This window comes from Carcharodon carcharias, chromosome 4 (genome assembly GCF_017639515.1).
Source record: "Carcharodon carcharias isolate sCarCar2 chromosome 4, sCarCar2.pri, whole genome shotgun sequence".
NCBI lineage: Eukaryota > Metazoa > Chordata > Chondrichthyes > Lamniformes > Lamnidae > Carcharodon > Carcharodon carcharias.
In genome coordinates, this window is record NC_054470.1 from 187,327,341 (window position 1) to 187,351,529 (window position 24,189).

The 24,189-nt window shown below is 46.6% G+C and overlaps 1 protein-coding gene across 2 annotated transcripts in view; it reads left to right on the forward strand.

The window, feature by feature from the left end:
* The window catches only part of LOC121277497 (probable ATP-dependent RNA helicase DDX60), a 257,982-nt gene that overhangs the window by 137,458 nt on the left and 96,335 nt on the right, over positions 1–24,189 (forward strand). For both annotated transcript variants that reach the window (XM_041187050.1, XM_041187051.1), the window contains exons 3-8: positions 2,480–2,669; positions 3,542–3,895; positions 6,329–6,445; positions 16,921–17,085; positions 18,022–18,174; positions 21,661–21,802. In XM_041187050.1, coding sequence (XP_041042984.1) covers positions 2,480–2,669; positions 3,542–3,895; positions 6,329–6,445; positions 16,921–17,085; positions 18,022–18,174; positions 21,661–21,802 — 1,121 coding nt within the window. The remainder of the gene's footprint in view (positions 1–2,479; positions 2,670–3,541; positions 3,896–6,328; positions 6,446–16,920; positions 17,086–18,021; positions 18,175–21,660; positions 21,803–24,189) is intronic.

Below are 24,189 nucleotides of genomic sequence, written 5' to 3' on the forward strand. Positions count from 1 at the left end.
AGACAGTGTGTGTGTATGTTATTGGCAGTGTGAGGTTGGAGAGAGAATGTTTGTTAATGGCAGTGAGGTTAGAGAGAGTGGCTGTTAATGGCAGTGTGAGGTTAGAGAGAATCTGTGTGTGTGTTAATGCCAGTGTGAGGTTAGTGTGAGTGTGTTAATGGCAGTGTGAGGTTTGAGAGAGTGTCTGTGTGTGTTAATGGCAGTGTGAGGTTAGAGTGGGTGTTAATGGCAATGTGAGGTTAGAGAGAGTGGGTGTTAATGGCAGTGTGAGGTTAGAGAGAGTTTGTGTGTGTGTGTTAATGGCAGTGTGAGGTTAGAGAGTTTGTGTGTGTGTGTGTGTGTGTTAATGGCAGTGTGATGTTAGATAGAGAGTGTGTGTGTTAATGGCAGTGTGAGGTTAGAGAGAGTGTTCGTGTGTGTTAATGGCAGTGTGAGGTTAGATAGAGAGTGTGTGTGCTAATGGCAGTGTGAGGTTAGAGAGTGTGTGTGTGTGTTAATGGCAGTGTGAGGTTAGATAGAGAGTGTGTGTGTTAATGGCAGTGTGAGGTTAGATAGAGAGTCTGTGTGCTAATGGCAGTGTGACGTAGAGGGAGTGTGTGTGTATGGGTTAATGGCAGTGTGAGGTTAGATAGAGAGTGTGTGTGTTAATGGCAGTGTGAGATTAGAGAGTATTTTTGCGCGCGTTAATGGCAGTGTGAGATTAGAGTGTTTTTGCGTGTGTGTTATTGGCAGTGTGAGGTTGGATCACCAGTGTTTTGGGTTTTGAAACCCTATGAAAATTCACCAAATTTCCTGATGTCTGATGAAGCAATGATGTTAGGGCCGGCGAATTCGGAATTACACAATAAGGTGAAGATAATTCTTAAATTGGCTGAATTAATGGTAGATGAAATTGAAGACATGGATATGTAAAATAAAGCACATTGAAAATGGAGAAACACCAGGAATGAAGCAGAAACAGCTACAGATTAAACTGAAGCAAGATTTGGATTCTGAATAGGTTCTGCGCTCAACCTATGCAACCCAGGAAGACCGACAATCAGCAATACCATTGGAATGCTGAACTACATAAGGGAGCAGTAAAACATGAGTTAGGAGAAGCCAAACTGCCCCAGGTCCTGATTAGATCACACCTTGAATACTGAGTCCAGCTCTGGTCACCAAGACACGATGGAAATGGAGGTGGAGCAGAGGACAGCCAGGAAGTTGGAGCCTCAATTTTAAGGTGTTTAAATTATGAGAAAAGACTTGAGGAACTTGGCCTCTCTGTATAGGAGAGAAAGCTCTAGAGGCAATCTTATAGCAATGTCTAAAATTGTGACCTGATGCATCAGGCAAATCCAGAAAATTAGTTTAAACTACATCATAGAACAAAGGGTTTCAGACTAAAACTAGAAAACAAAATTAATTTACGACTGACACTAGGAAGCTTCACTTTACACACAAACCATCAGCACTTGGAACGGAAACCCAGATATATTTACAACCCTCTGGGATTTCTTAGGAATTAAAGGTCAATCCCCAGGGCATGACTGGAAGCAACACAATTAAGAGTGACCCGTGTTTTCTTCATTGTATTTGAAAAGTTTGTTTCTTATCTAAAAAGATCATTGGGGATGAGAGATGGGATAAAGGTTGTTGGGACGGTTGGAGGGTGGAGGCAGTATTCCCTGTAACCTGCGTATGCCTGCAGCCGCACAGTAACTTGGGTGGTACCCCACGGGGTGAAGAAGCGACCTGTGAGCACCCATACAAAAAAAATTTAAAGGTGCCATTCTTTTAAGTGATCAGGCCGCGCACAACGGAAATAACTTAGAGGGGACTTTGGTGAGAGGTCAACATGCTGGAGTCTCCAGGACTACAACCATGCAGATTTTGCAACCGCAGGTGGAAATCATTTGACAACCAATCAAATGCTGGAATGTGGGAACATTACAGTCTTTCTAGATGGATGACCTTTGATGGCCGAATGGTCTTCATCATCTTGTGGTTCCATGGTGTGATGATAGTGACGGTTTTAAAAAAAAACAAATAAATCTTGCTAGTTGATAATTTGGGACAGTTGCTTTAGATCTTCTTTGAAAGGAAACGTTTCCAAAGTAAAATTACTCGGAAAACATGGGGGAGATGATGAGGAAACTTTTTTCCTGCACGGTGATTTGATCAAAAATGCATCGCCTGGTGAAATAATTCAGTAGTAACTTTCAAAAGGGAATCTGATAAATACTCAAGAGAGGAACAATAGGCAAGGCTATGGGGCAGGAACATGGGGAGTGTGGGTAACTCCTGGAAAGAGCCAGCACAGACGCAATGGGCCAAATGGCCTCCTTCCGCACTGGATGATGCTATGATTTTACGACTGAGGCAATGTGGCTTTGAGCTCAGGCTGTTCAGAAATGGAGGTGGTCAATGTCACGTTCCCTCCCTTCCTCAAGTCGACTCAATCGGTTTATCGTTCTGCTTTCTTTTTGATAAACAGGCAGGTGAGCTTACTCCGTGACTTTGTGGAGTCTGAGTTCTTCATTATTGACGGTGACTCTTTAATGATGACGTACGTTCATGAGACGACCCTCGACCCCGAGCAGCACCTGCACTTTTTTTATCTGGTGGAGAGATTTTTGTTCGACTTGACTCAAAAAAAGGCAAAGTACGTCATTACATTCTTTAAGGTAAGAATGGAACATCACCCTTCATCACTTTAATAGTGTTAGGTTTTGTGGTGCCATGGTCGTGTCTCAGCCTCTGGATCAGAAGCTCTGGGTTCAAGTCCCACTTGATGGTCATGGAAGGTGCATTCACAACGTGGTCAAACAGATAGATTATCAGCCTTCCAATATTTCTGATGGCAGGTAGCAAGAGCGGGAGAGTTCCCTGGTCAGCTATACTGCAGAGTGTAATTACAAGTGTGATCATGGACCATTCCAATTATCCACCCAAGGCTTCGCACAACAATGGTCTGTGTGAGAGCCCAAAATAAGAGTTTTGTTCTTTGAATGGTGCTCATGCTCTAGATATATCATGCCGTGTATGTCACTATTATAACAATCCTGAGTGTGTAAGAATCACGCTAACAATCAAGTTAAGGTTACGGACTCGCAACATGGCTCACTTATGCTTGCCAGAAGCTACATATATTCATATGCAGGGGCATTTCCTCTGCAAGTAAAAGGAATATGTCCAGGCATTGTGCCTATTTTGAATTAAACCAAAGCACGGAGACTATGGTTCCCTGGCGCATTTCCCATGGCAATGCCTTAACCAGAGCTCACCTGCCAAACAGTCAGCACCCTTTTCTCATGAAGTATAAATTGTTGCTCCCTTTGAAATTTGGCATTCTTGCATCTGTCCTGATGAGTGCAAGATGAAAAGCTCCAACAGCTTTCATTTTTCAGCAATACTCAAGCCTCTATTATCCACCAATTTCCTTTAGAACTGGAAGAGGGCAGTCCCGTGTGGCATGTGGATAATAGGAGTTCCACAGAATACATGTAATAGAACATACTCTTCATTTAAACTTGATATGCCCGTGTTTTCTTTATAGGACACTGAATGTATATGGAACGAAAGCTGTCTTTACCTCTCAATACGGACTGCGCTGATTCTCCACCTTCAGCACAACACCAAGGTCCCAGTCTACACAAACTTCTCCAACTGCTTTGATCCAAGATGGCAGAAATTCTTAGATAAGAACCACCCATATTTTGTTCTGATCTCCGATGAAGCTTTTCCTAATTATAAAAGGCATTTTGCCACAGGAATATTCCGCATCTTGATGTTTCACACATTGGGGAATAGAATAAATATTGTCCTGTCATCTGGAATGACGCAGGACATTCTCCGACTATATGGGTATCACACACGCAGCAACCAAAGCATTATTTCAGCATATAAGGAGGTAAAAGACATTTGTTCTGAAATATTTTTACCTTTCTTTCTGTCAATCATTGTAGGGCTGATAGATAATTAGGTAAATAATTAAACCAATCTGATACACACCTGTTTGTCTCTTTGTTATACATTTACCTGTCTGTTGGATTATTCATTACCTGCTGATCAATATATTATTGACCTAGCTTTGAAAATTCTCATCCTAGTTTTCAAATCCCTTCAGGGCCTTGCCCCTCTCTGTCTCTGTAATCTCCCCAAGCCCTACAATCCTCCAAGGTACCTGTGCTCATCTAATTCCGGCCTCTTGCGCATCCCCAATTTTAATCGCCCAACTATTGGTTGCCATGCCTCTGGAATTTCTTCCCTAAACCTCTCCACCTCTCTACCTCTCCCTCTTTGCTCCTTTAAGACATTCATTAAAACCCACCTCTTTGACGAAACTTTGAGCCATTTGACCTAATATCGCTTTATGTTGTCACATTCTGTCTGAAAATAATACGCCCGTGAAGCACCCTGGGCCACCTTGCTATGATAAAGGCACTGCAGAAAAAGTTGTTGTTGTATCTATTATCCATCGATCTTTTTGTTTATTCTTTGATGGGATGTGGGCATTGCTGGCAGGGCCAGAATGTATTGCCCGTCCCCTAATTGCCCTTGAGGAGGGTGGGGGTGAGCTGCCTTCTTGAACCGCTGCAGCCCATGTGGTGTAGGTACACCCACAGTGCTGGTGCAGTAAAGCTTCATCTTCTTGCAATTTCAATCATCGTAAAAAATCGTCGTATTTGCGATCTGAAGAATCCATTTCAATCCCCTCTTGTTTTCGCTTTAAAGTGTGCCAAGTACCTTTGTTGTGAATGAGCTGTATACCTTCAGAGCTACCAATGAGTGGATGGTGGGTTGCATCCGATTGTTGAAACAAGAAATCCCATAAAATATCTATGAAATGTTTTAGCTGAGATCTCAGCTGGGTAACCACATCATTGTGGGTTGAGGATTCACTTACACATATTGAACAGAGGAACCCATCGTGTTACTGTTCATACCACCAAGATGCAAAAACGTGCGTTTATATCACTCCGTTCATGATCTCCAAGATGTCCCAAAATGCGTCCCAACTAACTGGACGAGGACTCACCGTTGTAGGCAAATAGCGCAGTCAATTTGTGCACAGCAAGCTCCCACAAAAATAGCAATGACGAGACAATAGAGTAGAAATTGGACCTAGTCACGCCTATAGAATGGCTGCAACAAGGACTGATTTAAAGGAGCGATCCAAGGACACCTGAGGGACCTCCGATCCAATACAGTGTTGGGTCATTTTTCAGACATTCTAGTGACTTGTCTAAATTTTTATATATCTGTTCTTGGGGAAAAGGCATTGCTAGCCAGGACGGAGAAGAAAGACAATTGTTTGGAAATATTTCAGAACAATTCCTTCCATCAGCCATTGAAGGGCTAATAGATAAAAAAAATAGGTAAATAATTAAACCAATCTGATGAGTTATAGACCATCAGCCATGCTGGTGTAGGATTGGAGTCACATATGGGCTCAGGCCTGGTAAGGATGGCAGAGTCAACGATGAACCAGTTGAGTTTTATGACAATTCACCAGCTTCAAGGCTATCATTTATTTCAGGACACCATCTTTTTTCCTACCTGCTTTTTAAAAGCCGAGTTCAGGTTTTGAAACCGGCAATAAACCCCTTGCATAAGTTGTGAGGGGATTAATGCCTCTGTGTTTAGGCTGCCCCAGTGGGTGCACGGCCTTAGCAAGCAGCCACCACCAAAGCAGTTTGGCCCGAGGTCAGGAGGAGGACCGCCAAGGGTTGCTAACTCGGCTCAATATCGCGTCACGCCCAGCCCCTCCCCCAACCCAATCCCTGCTCCCTTTCTCCTTGTCCATGCCCCCTGCCACCCCTCCCCCCTCCCCCTCCCCCTTCCCACTTCCTGGGACTCATCTGAGGGTCGCAACTACAAATCCAATGGTAACGGGTGAGCTGCCCCTGCAACAAGCAACAAAACCTTGTATAAACTATTGAAAGGAGGCCCAAGGCCCAATTTCCACGCGAGCCTCACGCCTTCCAGCTGGGGTGCGTGGTTATTTGGTTGGGTGTCCCAAAAAGGGGCTTTTACCATTTTCTATCCCATTTTATTACTGATGTTGATTGTGCAATAAATATTGACCAGGGAGACTTTCCTGTTAAAATCAAAAGCTACCAGGACCATGGCAGGCAGCTTGGCTCCGGTTATAGATCAGCTGTGATCTAACTGAATGGCGGAACAAGCTCCAGGTGCTGATTGGCCTCCTCCCTTTCCTCTGATGTCCCAGGTTTACTGTCGCTTCAGCGGTTACCTGTGCTTAAAGCGAATGTTTTTTTTTTCCCTCCTTATAACTGACAATCTGGTCTGAATTTTCTGCTTTTCCTCCCCAACAATTCAGCACAAGTCAGATTTAAAAACTGACCAGGCCCAGCTACTGAAACAAGCACCCAAGGTTCACGGTCGTGTGTTTTGTGCGGCAAATGCGGAAGAACTGGTGAAGAGAATGCAGAGTGAGGTAGGATCTCTTTCTATTCAGCTGTGAAAGTCAACATTCAATGACACTTGAGAATCAGATCTCTTTGTACATATTGTTTACATAGCGTTTGAGAGGTCAGAAACAGGTGATTCAGTCCATTGGGTCCATGCTGATCCTGATACTCCACATGCGCCTTCTCCCATTTCTCTTCATCAAACCCCATCTATTCATTCATAGTCTCGCTCTAAATCGTCTGTGAAGAGCTTTGCAACATAATAAGATGTTCAAATGGCTATATAACTGCAAGATAAAAACAGAATTACCTGGAAAAACTCAGCAGGTCTGGCAGCATCGGCGGAGAAGAAAAGAGTTGACGTTTTGAGTCCTCATGACCCTTCGACAGAACTAGTTCTGTCGAAGGGTCATGAGGACTCGAAACGTCAACTCTTTTCTTCTCTGCCGATGCTGCCAGACCTGCTGAGTTTTTCCAGGTAATTCTGTTTTTGTTTTGGATTTCCAGCATCCGCAGTTTTTTTGTTTTTATCTCTATATAAATGCAAGTCTTTCTTTATACGTACTTTTCTGTCAGACTATATTTATTGAACTGTCTTTCCATTTTTCTATCTGCCTGTTGCTCTCCTTTTCTTAATGTGTTCTCATTTGGGTGTCGCAGGCAAGGCCAGTAATTTATTGTCTGTCCATAGTTGTCCTGAGGAGGCGGTAGTAGGCCTTCTTCTTGAATCGTGGCCAGCATGCTGCAGCAGAGTAGCCTCGCCACACTACTTCAGAGGGCAATTTAGAGTCAAGCATGGCGGAGTGGGTCAGGCGACACATACAGGCTGCAGATTGTAAGGACGGCAGATTTCCTTCCCTAAAGGACATTAGTGAGGCAGTAAGTTTCTCAGATGTTGGATCCCCCTGAGGATCTGAGACTGTCTGATTGGGACACAGTGCTAGATTCTCCTGGGGGTTTGGCAAAGTCTGATAAGGATACAGACTGCGCCTTCCGAAAGCTTCATGGCCACTTTTACTGATGCCTGCTATTGCTTCCAGATTTTTAAAAGTTGAACTCAACTTCAAACTCCTGTGGTTGGATTTGAATTAGTGTACTTCGGAATATTAGTCCAGTAATATAATTTCCGTTCTCCACTCTATTCCTCAATTTATATAAACATCTCCCATCTGATATATCTGTCACTCTTTGGATAAAACGCAGTTTGTGAAAGAGTTAGAAGTATCAATAATTGGCCACTTAAGGTCCACAACTGCGGCAAAGGCAAGTGGCTCTTAAATATATTCAATGATGGAGCATCCACAGCCCTCTGGGGTAGAGAATTCCAAAGGTTCACAATCCTTTGAGTGAAGTAATATCTCCTCATCTCAGCCCTAAATGATCGGCCCCTTATCCTGAGACTGTGCCCGTGTTCTAGGTTCCCCAGCCGGGAAAACAAACTCTCAGCGTCCACCCTGTAAAGTCCCTTCAGAATTTTGTAGGTTTCAATGAGATTGCATCTCATTCTTCTAAACTCCAGAGAATATAATTTACTCAGCCTCTCATCACAGGATAACCCCTTCATCGCAGGGACCAATTTAGTGAACCTTCGTTGTATCGCCCCCCCCCCCCCCACCCTATACAAGTATATCCTTCCTTAAACGTGGAGAACAAAACCGCACACAGTATTCCAAAAGTGCTCTCTTCAAAACCCTATACAACTGTAGCAAGACTTCTTTATTCCTGTATTCCAATCCCCTTGCCATAAAGGCCAACTTTGTCATATGCCTTCCTAACTTCTTGCTGCACCTGTATGCTAACTTTCTCCGTTCCTTGTACGAACACACCCAAGTCCCTCTGAACATCAACATTTTACAGGTTTCACACCTTTTAAAAAAAAAATTCTGCTTTTCTATTCTTACAACCGAAATGAATAACCTCACGTCAGGTTATACTCCATCTGCCATCTTGTTGCCCAATCGCTTAACCTGTCCGTGGGCCTGATTTTCTGGCCCCGCCAGCTGTCGGATTGTCCGGTCCTGTTGAACCTCAAAGGGCGTTTGGCCGGGCCGCTGAATCTTCCGCGGTGGAACCTGCCACGACGGGGCTGGAAAATTCCGGCCTATATCTCTTTGCAGCCCATTTGCGTCCTCCTGACAGCTTGCATTCTCACCTAGCTTTGTATCACCAGCAAAGCTAAATACATTACACTCTGTCTCTTTGTCTAAGTCATTAATATGGATGGTGAATAGCTGGGGCCCCAACACTGATCTTCGTGACACTCTGCTAGTCACAGCCTGCCAACCTGAAAACTCCCCATTTATCCCAGCTCCAAGCTTCCTGCCCGTTAACCAATCCCCTGTCCATGCTAATATATCACCCCAGCGCCATGAGCTCTTGCCTTTTGTATTAACCTTTTGATTGGCACCTCATCGAAATCTTTTTGGAAATCTAAGTATACTACATCTAATGGCTTCCCTTTATCTACCCTACTAGTTACATCACTTGTAAACAAAGACTTGAGAAGGCTGAGGCTGTGTTCACTAGAGCGGAAAAGTTTAAGAGGTATCCAAATCAAGGTTTTGAAGAGTATGAAGAATATTGATATCTGTCAGTGAAACGATTACATTTGAAAGCCCCTGTAAAGTTAATTGTGAAAATAATTAAAGGGAATATTGGAAAAGATGACTTGGAACTCCCTCAGGGAAATAATCCTCACAGTTACACCAGGATCGAACATACTGATGAATCCTCCTGCTCACCTCACTAAAGTTTAGCTGAACAAAAGAGACATGTCTAAGCTTATCGTCTTGTACTTATCAGGATACTTTGCAAGAATACCAACATAAGGCGAAAACAATAATTCATGAGGTATGTGAAGAGGGTACTGATTGGTTGGCAATGCCGTTGCCATGGAGAATGCACCACTGATGGTGACTGACAGTTATCTGCCAAACATCGTTTGAAGTTTAAACCAGGCAGCTTGACCCTGATTGGTCAAGGCATTACCCTGAGGGATGAGTCAGTGAATGGCTGTCACTTATTTTGTTTAGCTGAAACAGGTGCAACGTATGTACATGTTCTGTCTGCAAAGAACAGGGGCCTGTGTATTAACATATGTAGCTGCTCACACGCAACTGTGCCACACTGAGAGCCTGAATGACAATCTTAAATTGATTGTCAGTGTAATTTTTAGCTTTAGTTGAAGATTATTCAGCAAATGTTGTCCAATCGCGGAATCACATCTAATGTTGGACACCGTGTTTTGAGTTTTGTAAGCACGGGCTGGTTGGGTACAGTCTGTACCCTGCCCATTGTGAACAGTGGCTGAGACGTGCTGTTTGACACAGCCCGCCAGTCTTTGGTCCTGATGAGTGCAAGATGAAAAGCTTCGCCATGTCTCTTTTTTCCACAATACTCAAGTTCTGTACAAATGACTATCATTGAAGTTTGTTGTGTCAGTGACAAGAGAGTCGATATCCAGAGGACACGGATTTAAGGAAACGGGTTAAAGGACCAGAAAAATATTTTTTGACACAGCGAGTTGCTATGCCTGAACAGGCGGTGGAGGTGGATTCAAAAGTTACTTCCAAAGGAAAATTGAACAAATATTTCAAACGGTTAAAATTTTCAGTGCCTGTGGGAAAAGAGCGAGGAAGTGAGACTAACTGAATAGCTCTTCAAACAGAAACAGAAAAATAGGAGCAGGACTAGGCCATTCGGCCCTTCAAGCCTGTTCCACCATCCAATATGATCATGGCTGATCCTCTACCTCAATGCCATACTCCCTCTCTCTCCCTTGATGCCTTCTGAGTCTAGAAATCTGTCTCCTGCTTAAATATATTCAGTGACTTGGCCTCCACAGCCTCCTGTGGTAGAGAATTCCACAGGTTCACTGCCTTCTGAGCGAAGAAGTTTCTCCTCATCTCAGTCCCAAATGGTCTACCCCATATCCTGAGACTGTGACCCCTTGTTCAAGACCGCCCCCCCAGCCAGAGGAAATATCATCCCTGCATCCAGTTTGTCCAGCCCTGTCAGAACTTTACACGTTTCTTTGAGATTCCCTCTCATTCTTCTAAACTCCCGTGAATACAGGCCTAGTCAGCACAATCTCTCCTCACGCGACAATCCTGCTATCCCTGGAATCATTCTGGTGACCCTCTGTCTTGGCTCAGGCACAAGGGGCTGACTCGCCTCATTTCTGTGCTGTATGCTGCCCCCAAAATGCTCTAGAGACAATGAGATACCCTCTTGAGGTACAGTCACTGTTGTAATTAGGAGACGTGGGCAGCCAGATTGTCAGCAAGATCCCACAGATAAACAATGCGAGAATGACTAGGTAATCTCTCTTCACGATTTTATTTGAGGGATACATATTAGGAACATGGGAACACAGGAACTCAAAATCAGCCATTTGTCGCCTCGAGCCTGCTCTGGTATTTAACTAGATCATGGCTGATCCTCCACTCAAAGGCGTCTTCCCACATCATCCCCATATCCCTCGATGTCACTGGTATCTAGGAACCTATCAATCTCTTCTTTGAACATAGTCAATGGCTGAGTCTCCGCAGCCCTCTGGAATCCAAAGATTCCAAGGATTCACCACGCTTTGACTGAAGAAACCCCTCCTCCTCTCAGTCCTAAAAGGCCTACCCCTTATCCTGAGACGGTGTACCCTGGTTCTAGACCCCACCCCCAGCCAGGGGAAACATCCTTCCTGCATCTACCTTGTCGAGCCCTGTACGAATTTTGTAGGCTTGAATGAGATCACCTCTCATTCTTCTAAACTCTAGAGAAGACAGGCCCAGTCTCCGCAATCTTTGCTCATAGGACAATCCCGCCATCCCAGGCATTAGTCCGGTGAACCTTAATTAGGCTCTTTCTATGGTCAGTATATCCTTCAATACCCTATTGATCAGGACACTGGGGAATACTCCCTCTCCTCTGAAACAGTGCCATGGGATCTTTTATGTCCACCTCAGAGGGCAGAAGGGGTTCTCAGTTTAATATCCCATCCAAAAGACAGCACCTCTGACTGTGCAGCACTCCTCCAGTATTGCACTGGGGTGTTAACCTCGATTTTTTGCTCAAGCTTCATGAAGTGGGTCGTGAACCCACAACCTTCTGAGTCAGGGATAAGAGTGCTACCCACAGAGTCGCATTTGTCACCTAATTAGATCGTTGCCTGAAAAAAAAGGAATACTAATGGTTGCGGGAGAATGTGATTAGACTGGCTGGCTCATGTGGAGTAAAGCAGGCTTAATGAGATGAATACAAACAAAAAAACTGCGGATGCTGGAAATCCAAAACAAAAACAGAATTACCTGGAAAAACTCAGCAGGTCTGGCAGCATCGGCGGAGAAGAAAAGAGTTGACGTTTCGAGTCCTCATGACCCTTCGACAGAACTTGAGTTCGAGTCCAGGAAAGAGCTGAAATATAAGCTGGTTTAAGGTGTGTGTGTGGGGGGCGGAGAGATAGAGAGACAGAGAGGTGGAGGGGGTTGGTGTGGTTGTAGCGACAAACAAGCAGTGATAGAAGCAGAATATCAAAAGATGTCAACAACAATAGTACAATAGAACACATAGGTGTTAAAGATAAAGTTGGTGATATTATCTAAACGAATGTGCTAATTAAGAATGGATGGTAGGGCACTCAAGGTATAGCTCTAGTGGGTTTTTTTTTTTTTATTTTATATAATGGAAATAGGTGGGAAAAGGAAAATCTTTATAATTTATTGGAAAAAAAAGAGAAGGGGGAAACAGAAAGGGGGTGAGGATGGGGGAGGGGACTCACGACCTAAAGTTGTTGAATTCAATATTCAGTCCGGAAGGCTGTAAAGTCCCTAGTCGGAAGATGAGGTGTTGTTCCTCCAGTTTGCGTTGGGCTTCACTGGAACAATGCAGCAAGCCAAGGACAGACATGTGGGCAAGAGAGCAGGGTGGAGTGTTAAAATGGCAAGCGACAGGGAGGTTTGGGTCATTCTTGCGGACAGACCGCAGGTGTTCTGCAAAGCGGTCGCCCAGTTTACGTTTGGTCTCTCCAATGTAGAGGAGACCACATTGGGAGCAACGAATGCAGTAGACTAAGTTGGGGGAAATGCAAGTGAAATGCTGCTTCACTTGAAAGGAGTGTTTGGGTCCTTGGACGGTGAGGAGAGAGGAAGTGAAGGGGCAGGTGTTGCATCTTTTGCGTGGGCAAGGGGTTGTGCCATAGGAGGGGGTTGAGGAGTAGGGGGTGATGGAGGAGTGGACCAGGGTGTCCCGGAGGGAGCGATCCCTACGGAATGCCGATAAGGGGGGTGAAGGGAAGATGTGTTTGGTAGTGGCATCATGCTGGAGTTGGCGGAAATGGCGGAGGATGATCCTTTGAATGCGGAGGCTGGTGGGGTGATAAGTGAGGACAAGGGGGACCCTATCATGTTTCTGGGAGGGAGGAGAAGGAGTGAGGGCGGATGCGCGGGAGATGGGCCGGACACGGTTGAGGGCCCTGTCAACGACCGTGGGTGGAAAACCTCGGTTAAGGAAGAAGGAGGACATGTCAGAGGAACTGTTTTTGAATGTAGCATCATCGGAACAGATGCGACGGAGGCGAAGGAACTGAGAGAATGGGATGGAGTCCTTACAGGAAGTGGGGTGTGAGGAGCTGTAGTCGAGATAGCTGTGGGTGTCGGTGGGTTTGTAATGGATATTGGTGGACAGTCTATCACCAGAGATTGAGACAGAGAGGTCAAGGAAGGGAAGGGAAGTGTCAGAGATGGACCACGTGAAAATGATGGAGGGGTGGAGATTGGAAGCAAAATTAATAAATTTTTCCAAGTCCTGACGAGAGCATGAAGCAGCACCGAAATAATCATCGATGTACCGGAGAAAGAGTTGTGGAAGGGGGCCGGAGTAGGACTGCAACAAGGAATGTTCCACATACCCCATAAAGAGACAGGCATAGCTGGGGCCCATGCGGGTACCCATAGCCACACCTTTTATTTGGAGGAAGTGAGAGGAGTTGAAGGAGAAATTGTTCAGCGTGAGAACAAGTTCAGCCAGACGGAGGAGAGTAGTGGTGGATGGGGATTGTTCGGGCCTCTGTTCGAGGAAGAAGCTAAGGGCCCTCAGACCATCCTGGTGGGGGATGGAGGTGTAGAGGGATTGGACGTCCATGGTGAAGAGGAAGCGGTAGGGGCCAGGGAACTGGAAATTGTTGATGTGACGTAAGGTGTCAGAGGAATCACGGATGTAGGTGGGAAGGGACTGGACAAGGGGAGAGAGAAGGGAGTCAAGATAACGAGAAATGAGTTCTGTGGGGCAGGAGCAAGCTGAGACGATCGGTCTACCGGGGCAGTTCTGTTTGTGGATTTTGGGTAGGAGATAGAAGCGGGCCGTCCGAGGTTGGGCAACTATCAGGTTGGAAGCTGTGGGAGGGAGATCCCCAGAGGAGATGAGGTCAGTGACAGTCCTGGAAACAATGGCTTGATGTTCAGTGGTGGGGTCATGGTCCAGGGAGAGGTAGGAGGAAGTGTCTGCGAGTTGACGCTCAGCCTCCGCGTGGTAGAGGTCAGTGCGCCAGACAACAACAGCACCACCCTTGTCAGCGGGTTTGATGACAATGTCAGGGTTGGACCTGAGAGAATGGAGTGCAGTAAGTTCAGAGAGAGACAGGTTAGAATGGGTGAGAGGAGCAGAGAAATTGAGACGACTAATGTCGCGCCGACAGTTCTCAATGAAAAGATCGAGAGAAGGTAAGAATCCAGAGGGAGGGGTCCAGGTGGAGGGAGAATATTGAAGATGGGTAAAAGGATCCGTTGAACTGGGAGAGGACTCCTGCCCAAAGAAGTGAGCCCGGAGACGAAGACGGCGGAAGAAGAGTTCAGTATCATGCCGAGCCCGAAATTCATTGAGGTGAGGGCGTAAGGGTATGAAACTAAGTCCTTTGCTGAGCACTGAACGTTCAGCATCGGAGAGGGGAAGGTCAGGGGGTATAGTGAATACACGGCTGGGGCTGGGATTGGAAGATGGGGTGGGGACGGAGGAACAGACAGGGGTGGAGGGTCCTAGATGGGTGTTGGTGTCGATGAGTTGTTGGAGCTTGCGTTCCTTAGCACTTGAGAGAAAGAGAAAAAGTTTCTTGTTGAGGCGTCGGATGAGCCGAAGGATAAAATGAAACTGGGGGCACGCGCAGCTTTGAAAAAGGGTACGGCGGTGCTGCTGGAGGGAGAGGTCGAGTGTGTTCATATGGCGGCGCATGGCACTGAGAGTGGATTTCAGAATGTGACGGGAACAGCAGTCCGAGAAACGTTTTATGTCCCGGAGATACCTGTAATCCTGGGTGGGTTCGAAACATGAGGGGTGGAATTTCAGTTGAAATCCATGTGGGGTAAGTCGGAGACCGGTAGACCGATCGTCTCAGCTTGCTCCTGCCCCACAGAACTCATTTCTCGTTATCTTGACTCCCTTCTCTCTCCCCTTGTCCAGTCCCTTCCCACCTACATCCGTGATTCCTCTGACACCTTACGTCACATCAACAATTTCCAGTTCCCTGGCCCCTACCGCTTCCTCTTCACCATGGACGTCCAATCCCTCTACACCTCCATCCCCCACCAGGATGGTCTGAGGGCCCTTAGCTTCTTCCTCGAACAGAGGCCCGAACAATCCCCATCCACCACTACTCTCCTCCGTCTGGCTGAACTTGTTCTCACGCTGAACAATTTCTCCTTCAACTCCTCTCACTTCCTCCAAATAAAAGGTGTGGCTATGGGTACCCGCATGGGCCCCAGCTATGCCTGTCTCTTTATGGGGTATGTGGAACATTCCTTGTTGCAGTCCTACTCCGGCCCCCTTCCACAACTCTTTCTCCGGTACATCGATGATTATTTCGGTGCTGCTTCATGCTCTCGTCAGGACTTGGAAAAATTTATTAATTTTGCTTCCAATCTCCACCCCTCCATCATTTTCACGTGGTCCATCTCTGACACTTCCCTTCCCTTCCTTGACCTCTCTGTCTCAATCTCTGGTGATAGACTGTCCACCAATATCCATTACAAACCCACCGACACCCACAGCTATCTCGACTACAGCTCCTCACACCCCACTTCCTGTAAGGACTCCATCCCATTCTCTCAGTTCCTTCGCCTCCGTCGCATCTGTTCCGATGATGCTACATTCAAAAACAGTTCCTCTGACATGTCCTCCTTCTTCCTTAACCGAGGTTTTCCACCCACGGTCGTTGACAGGGCCCTCAACCGTGTCCGGCCCATCTCCCGCGCATCCGCCCTCACTCCTTCTCCTCCCTCCCAGAAACATGATAGGGTCCCCCTTGTCCTCACTTATCACCCCACCAGCCTCCGCATTCAAAGGATCATCCTCCGCCATTTCCGCCAACTCCAGCATGATGCCACTACCAAACACATCTTCCCTTCACCCCCCTTATCGGCATTCCGTAGGGATCGCTCCCTCCGGGACACCCTGGTCCACTCCTCCATCACCCCCTACTCCTCAACCCCCTCCTATGGCACAACCCCTTGCCCACGCAAAAGATGCAACACCTGCCCCTTCACTTCCTCTCTCCTCACCGTCCAAGGACCCAAACACTCCTTTCAAGTGAAGCAGCATTTCACTTGCATTTCCCCCAACTTAGTCTACTGCATTCGTTGCTCCCAATGTGGTCTCCTCTACATTGGAGAGACCAAACGTAAACTGGGCGACCGCTTTGCAGAACACCTGCGGTCTGTCCGCAAGAATGACCCAAACCTCCCTGTCGCTTGCCATTTTAACACTCCACCCTGCTCTCTTGCCCACATGTCTGTCCTTGGCTTGCTGCATTGTTCCAGTGAAGCCCAACGCAAACTGGAGGAACAACACCTCATCTTCCGACTAGGGACTTTACAGCCTTCCGGACTGAATATTGAATTCAACAACTTTAGGTCGTGAGTCCCCTCCCCCATCCTCACCCCCTTTCTGTTTCCCCCTTCTCTTTTTTTTCCAATAAATTATAAAGATTTTCCTTTTCCCACCTATTTCCATTATATAAAATAAAAAAAAAAAACCCACTAGAGCTATACCTTGAGTGCCCTACCATCCATTCTTAATTAGCACATTCGTTTAGATAATATCACCAACTTTATCTTTAACACCTATGTGTTCTATTGTACTATTGTTGTTGACATCTTTTGATATTCTGCTTCTATCACTGCTTGTTTGTCGCTACAACCACACCAACCCCCTCCACCTCTCTGTCTCTCTATCTCTCCGCCCCCCACACACACACCTTAAACCAGCTTATATTTCAGCTCTTTCCTGGACTCGAACTCAAGTTCTGTCGAAGGGTCATGAGGACTCGAAACGTCAACTCTTTTCTTCTCCGCCGATGCTGCCAGACCTGCTGAGTTTTTCCAGGTAATTCTGTTTTTGTTTTTAATGAGATGAATGTTCTATTTCCCTGCGGCAACATTCTCTGGTATATTAATTAAACAGCGGGCCATAATCTCTTACACATACATCAGACCTACATCAATGCTCTTAACTCTTTCAGATTCATCACAGCTACTTGAAATTGAAGGATCTGTGGCCCCAGGGAACAGACGTCAGCAGAATTGTTTGTGCTGTGTCCTGCTCAGCAGCTTTGAACACTCACGCCTGTGAGATGGCAGCGGCAAAAACCGCAGCTGGACAAGATAAAATGACGAAAAACAAAAAGGTAACTCTCCCCTTTTGCGACCTGTGGCTAAAACATGTGTGTCCCTGAGGAGCCTTCGTGAACCAGCACTGTCCCCTTACTTTCGGGAGCATTATTAATGAGGCTAGCATTTTACTTCATGTTTATTAATTCATGAAATTGAAACTCCCCAAGCTACCATGGTGGGATTTGAGTTTATGATTGCAGGACATTACCCCAGCTTCTTTAGATGGTAGCCCCACAAAGTTACCACTATGCTACTGCCCTCAGCATCATTGGATGGTTCAATGTGAACTAAATGGACCTTGGCCTTTTTTCACCAAGTGATTCCTGTGTTCCTAAGAAGTTCCACTGCCAGCACCTTAGGGATAGGCAATAATTGTTGACTACCAGTGATGCCCACATCTGAAAGAGGAGGATGGGGCCAGCAGGGATTCAGTGGGCTGAATGGTCTCCTGCTGCGTTGCACCGACTCTGTGAGATCTCCACTGAATTCCTTCATTCCCAGTCAGAACTTCTCCCTTTCGTCCTCACTGGTTAAACTAGGTTTACAAAGTTGGCTTTGGTAAATCTTACTCAGAACTGTTGGTGTGTGGGCAGCTGGCTGGATTTTAAATAAGCAGACTTGCTGTGCTTGGGTCAAGCGTGCTGGATCAGACTTCCTCAATACAGCCAGGCGTTATAAAAGTATTAAACTGCCCCAGGAACACGTCATTCAAATCAAATAGGGGGACCCAATGTTGTGGTTATAGAAAGACTGCCCCCTGAGACAGCTCTCTTTCATTAGTGAGAATGTGTCGGCTGAGGGTGGGGGGTGAGGGAGGGAGAAGTTACAAGTTTTTCATGGTTTCTTGTGGATGGGGAAATATATTTACACTGAAGCCACTTTCTCCAAAGGGGCAAGGTTTACTTTTAGCTCAAAGTTTGAATTTCTTGTTTTGTGTGTGTTGAAAACAGGGTGATCCTGAAAAGCTGTCTATTCGAGCAGCAGCAGACATGTGCAGAATGTTCTGCCTTCATGTTGTCCTTCTACGCAACTTACCTTTGTCCCAGAGAGCGCTCAAAAAGAACGCTCAGTGGACCAAGCCAGCTGGTCGCTTCCTAATGCTGGTGAGTACTGACACTTGTATTCATTAGAGAGAAGTACACAGAATTCACAGAAAGAGTCCAACGGGCCCATGCCAATATTCATGCTCCACACGACCCTCCTCCTAACCCTATTCATCTAATCCATTTTTAAAATTTATTCGTTCACGGGATGTGGGCTGGGCCAGCATTTGTTGCCCATCCCTAATTGCCCTTGGGAAGATGGTGGTGAGTTAGTGAGCACTGTTAAGGAGGGAGTTCCAGGATTTTGAGCCAGTGACAGTCGAAGGAATGGCGATATAGTTTCAGGTCAGGATGGTGTGTGGGTCGGAGGGGAACTTCCTATGCATCAGGTGGAAGTTTGTGTCCTCGCTGGTGGTGAGCTTGGTGGCAGGAAGGGCATGTAATTAAGTGGGATGGTGGTGCATCAGAACCCCACCACCTTCCTGCCTCTATCCAACTTAAGCTCTGGGTGGGAAGGCCCAAGGTTGACCTTTCAACCTGTTCACCAAGTGAGGCCAATTAATAACAACTTAAGGGCCTCATCCCACCACTGCAGGTGTTAACCCAACTATAAGCAGACCTGTTGCCATGAGGTGTGTACAAGAGGTAAACCTGTATGGGTTGCTTGTCACCACTGGGGCATGGTGGCAGGAGGGTGGGGGGCATCACTTAATCAAAAGCACTCAGTTCCAGATTGAGAGACTGGACATTGGGAAGGGGAGGCTATTAAGAGCCGCCCCCTGCCCTTGCTCTACTCCCTTCTTTCCAAGACCTCCACCCCATGATCCTTTCGTCCTCCTCCCATCCCTTCCCCCCCCTCCCACCCCATTACTTAACTATGGCCTGGGTCACTCCACGATCATGGGCGCCTGGTGCCTGTCCTTCCGACAGCTGCCACGGCTTTCCCAGTGGCGCCACGGAGCACAAGAGTTGCTATCTTCTGATTGGCAGGCAGCGCTCAGTGAGCAAGACTTCCGCCCGGGGGCTTTGATTCCTGAGGAAGGCCCGTTGCTGGCCTTGCTACTGCCTGATTAGCTTGTGGCTCAGCGGGAAGAGAAGAGAGTTAGCGCAAGTCTCTCATCGGCTCTCCAGCGAGCAGGTGAGACCCCCAACGCCTCAACAAGATTTCGCCCCCCGACAGCTGCCCTCATCCTTCTAGGTCCAATCTGCATATCCTTATATTCCTTTCTCCTTTGTGTGTTTGTCTAACTCCCTGTTAAACCTAAGCAATTTGCCTCCACTGCTCCATGTGGATGCGAATTCCACCTTCTAACCACTTGCTCATTAATGAAGCCCCCCCACCTCGTTTTCTTTTTGAATTTATTTGTGATTACCTTGTATTTATGTCACCGAGTTTTGGTCCCCTACACAAGTGAACCCACCTTCGCTGTGCCTGCCTTATCGAACCCCCTCAGCCTTCTCCTCTCCAGAGAGGAGATGAAAGCGGCCAAGGTTGGACAGCCAGTCCCTGAAGATGTACGGTGGTCTGGTTTACTGTTTGGGATGGGCTGGTGGTTGGTGATGCCTCTGTCCAGACTGAGCACAGTGTGCCACAGATTGCAGCTTCCAGGCGGCCTCCAAGATGTGTCCATGATAGAAGCTGTGACACCGGCCATTAGAATAGGATAGGTCAACTTGTTTCACCCTGGAAAGGCTGTCCATAGTCAGCAGTGGAACTTGAGCAGGTGTAATCCATGTGTAACTACCAGGAACACGGTCAAATGCATTTTCCCCGGGTCAGAGGCTGGGAATTCTGTGACGAGTAACTCATCTCCTGACTCGCCAAAGCCTGTCCACCATCTACAAGGCACAAGTCAGGAGTGTGATGGAATACTCCCCACTTGCCTGGATGAGTGCAGCTCCAACAACACTCAAGAAGCTGGGCACCGTCCAGGACAAAGCAGCCCGCTTGATTGGCACCCCATCCACAAACATTCACTCCCTCCACCACCGACCCGCAGTAGCAACAGTGTGTACCATCTACAAGATGCACTGCAGGAATTCACCAGAAATTCGATGGCGCCTTCCAAACCCACAAACACTACCATCTAGAAGAACAAGGGCAGCAGATGCACAGGAACACCACCACCTGGAAGTTCCCCTCCAAGTCACTCATCATCCTGACTTCAAACTATAATCGTTGTTCCTTCACTGTCACTGGTCAAAATCCTGGAACTCCCTCCCTAACAGCACATGGACTGCAGTGGTTCAAGAAGGCAGCTCACCCACCACCTTCTCGAGGGTAACTGGGGATGGTAATGCCAGCTATATGAATTGATTCTTGACCTTTTTGTCTTTTGTTCTTTTATCAGCCACTGCCATTGTAGAATAATGCAACACTGAGAGACTATTCTGCCTATCATGCCTGTGCCAGCTCTTTTGAGGGTAGACTCTTCCTGATCTGGTGGAACTTGGTTTGATGATGGGATTGGGAGGAAATTCACAAATCTGGGGGTCGGATCAATGGGCTACCATATCCCACTCCCCCTCCGCCCCACCCCACCCCACTTCAGACAATCTTGCCAAGGCAGAGTCATCACTTCAATGACCACTCATCCAGCAGCGGCTGATGGACTGCTGCCTGGATCATACCACTGAGGGCAGAGCCTGGGGGTGCCTTGCTGGTTGGTGCTCTTTGGAGCAGAAAGGGGAGGCCACAAGGCCCCCTGTTCTTAAGCCCCCTCCCCCACCCCCACTAGAGATGCATTGTTCAGCAGATCACAACTCAGACAGCCAGTTGTCCTTTGGGGGTGGGGAGGAGGGAGTTGTAAGGGAGGCACATGGCCTGGCGGCTGTGGCCAGAGTTTATTTTTAAAAAATATTCGAGCCTTCGTCCGAGCGCGGCTCAAAATGGAGGTGCCCCCAATGACCCCCCCACCCCCTCCTTCCGCGGCAGTGTCCACCTCTGCCCAGTGGGACCTCCATATCCTTCCAAGGCCACAGGCTCTCTCTGATCGGGCCTGCAGCCTGAGGAGCCCACCCGGAGGCAGCCAATTATGAGGTGACTTCCCAGAAGATTGTGCCGGCGGGCATGATGCCTGCAGGTATGAGGTCAGGACCTCGAAATGGTGCCATCCTGTAATTGTCCCAAGAGATCATATGGTTGTGGGAGGTGGGGGGAGTGGTGGTGGGAGCGGAGTGGGGCAGGGGAGTGTCCAGCCATGATGTTCCAACCATCATGGTGTGTGGGAGAGACTTGATCAAGCAGCTGAAAGGTTAAGTTGGAGAAGCCGGGGTTGTGGTCCATGGAGCAAAGGAGATTGAGGCGAGATGTTATGAAGAGGCACAACATTGTGATAGGTTTGATATAAGTGGACAAGGTACTGCCCTGAAAGAGCTATTTAGTTAGACCCACTAACCACATCTCCTGCTCTTTCCCCGTACCCCTGAAAATATTTTCCGTTCCAAGTATTGATTGAATTTCTGCTGAATCCAACTCTAATGCTCTTCCAGGCAATGTACTCCAGAGCACAAGAACTTACAGGAAATCGCTTTTTTCCTTTTTAGAGAAGAATGACGGAGTATTTTGTACTGAAAAAGCTGGCTGTCACTGAGTGGAATGTTGACCTGACGTACTTGAGTGACCTGAATGATGGGCACCTGCTGGGAACCGTAGCAAAAATGTGCTCTGAAATGCCACATTGTACAGGTAAATCTTCATAGCATTGAAGGAAACATCTCCCATTCTGTCCCGTGGGCAGTGAGTTCCAGGTTGTTATCACTCACCGTGTAACAAAGTTCTTGCTCACACCACCCTGCCCCCGCTGCATCTCTTGCCCAAAGCCTTCAAACCGTGCCTCCTAGTCCTTGCACCATCAGCTAATGGGAACAGCTTTTCTTTGTCTATCTTATCCAAACCTGTCACAATGTTGTGCCACTTCATCACATCTCGCCTCAATCTCCTTTGCTCCATGGACCACAACCCCAGCTTCTCCAACCTAACCTCTCAGCTGCTTGATCAAGTCTCTCCCACACATCATGATAGCTGAAACATCATGGCTGGACACTCCCTACACTCCCCTGCCCCACTCCGCTCCCACCACCACTCCCCCGACCTCCCACAACCATATAATCTCTTGGGACAATTACAATGAAATTGAAAAAAGCTGGGGCCAAAAAGGGGAAAACTCTGTTTGGCAAAATTTCTCTCCGGATTCCTCAGGCGACTAAAATCAGTTCAGCAGATCTTATGGGGCAAGTTTTATCCACAGAGACCATTACCATAAGACCATAAGATGTGGGAGCAGAAGGAGGCCATTTGGCCCTTTGAGTCTGCTCCGCCATTCAGTGAGATCATGGCTGATCTGATAATCCTCAACTCCACTTTCCTACCTTTTCCCCATAATCCTTGATTCCCTTACTGATTAAAAATTTGTCTATATCAGCCTTGAATATACTTAATGACCCAGCCTCTACAGCCCTCTGCGCTAAAGAATTCCATACATTCACTACCCTCTGAGAGAAGAAATTCCTCCTCAACTCTGTTGTAAATGGGCAACCCCTAATCTGAGATTATGCCCTCTGGTCCTAGACTCTCCCACAAGAGGAAACAACCTCTTAGCATCTACCCTGTCAAGCCCCCTAAGAATCTTATATGTTTCAATAGGGTCGCCTCTCATTCTTCTAAACTCCAATGTGTACAGACCCAACCTACTCAACCTCTCCTCATAAGAAAATCCCTCCATACCCAGGATCAACCTAGTGAACCTTCTCTGGACTGCCTCCAATGCCAGTATATCTTTCCTTAGATAAGGGGACCAAAACTGTTCCACAATATTCTAGGTGTGGTCTAACTAGTACCTTGTATAATTTTAGCAAAACTTCCATATTTTTATACTCCATTCCCTTTGAAATAAAGGCCAACATCCCATTTGCTTTCCCTATTACCCGTTGAACTTGTATGTTAGCTTTTTGGGATTCATGCACGAGAACTCCCAAATCCGTCTGTGCTGCATCTTTCTGCAGTCTTTCTCCATGTAAATAATATTCAGCTCCTCCGTTCTTCCTGCCAAAGTGCATTTCCCACGTTATATTCCATCTGCCACTTTTTTTCCCACTCACTTAACCTGTCTATATCCCTCTGTAGACTCTTTGTGTCTTCCTCACCACTTGCCTTCCCACCTATTTTTTTTATCAACCACAAATTTGGCGACAGTACATTAATTTCCCTCATCTAAGTCGTTAATATATATTGTAAATAACTGAGGCCCCAGTACTGGTCCCTGTAGCACTCCACTAGTTACAGGTTGCCATCCTGAAAATGCTCCCTTTATCCCATCTCTCTGTCTCTTATTAGTTAGCCAATCCTCTATCCATGCTAATATACTACCCCCAACACCATGGACTCTTATCTTATTAATTAGCCTTATGTGCAGTACCTAATCAAATGCCTTTTGGAAATCCAAATATGTTACATCTACTGCTTCCCATTTACCTATCCTGCTTGTTATCTCCACAAAGAATTTTACTAAATTTGTGAGGCATGATTTTCCCTTCATGAAGCCATGCTGATTCTGCTTAATTAGATTATGTGTTTCTAAATGCTCTGCTATTACATCCTTTATAATAGACTCTAACATTTTCCCAATGACAGATGTTAAGCTAACTGGCCTATAGTAACCTGTTTTTTGTCTCCCTCCCTTTTTGAATAAGGGTGTTACATTGGCAGTTTTCCAATCTTCTGGGACTTTTCCAGAATCTAAGGACTCTTGGAGGATTACCACCAGTGCATCCACTATCTCTGCAGCTATTTTCTTTAATATCTTAGGATGCAACCCATCAGGTCCAGGGGACTTATCAGCCTTTAGCCCCATTAGTTTCCCTCAAGCTTTTTCTTTGGTGATAGTTATTGTATCTATTTCCTCCCCCTCTTTTGCCCCTTGATTATTTAGTATTTTTGGAATGCTATTAGTGTCTTCTGCGAAGACTGAAGCAAAGTATTTATTCAACTCCTCTGCCATTTCCTGGTTCCCCATTATTATTTCCCCAGCCTCATTCTCTAATGAGAATATGTTCACTTTGGTCTCTATTCCTTTT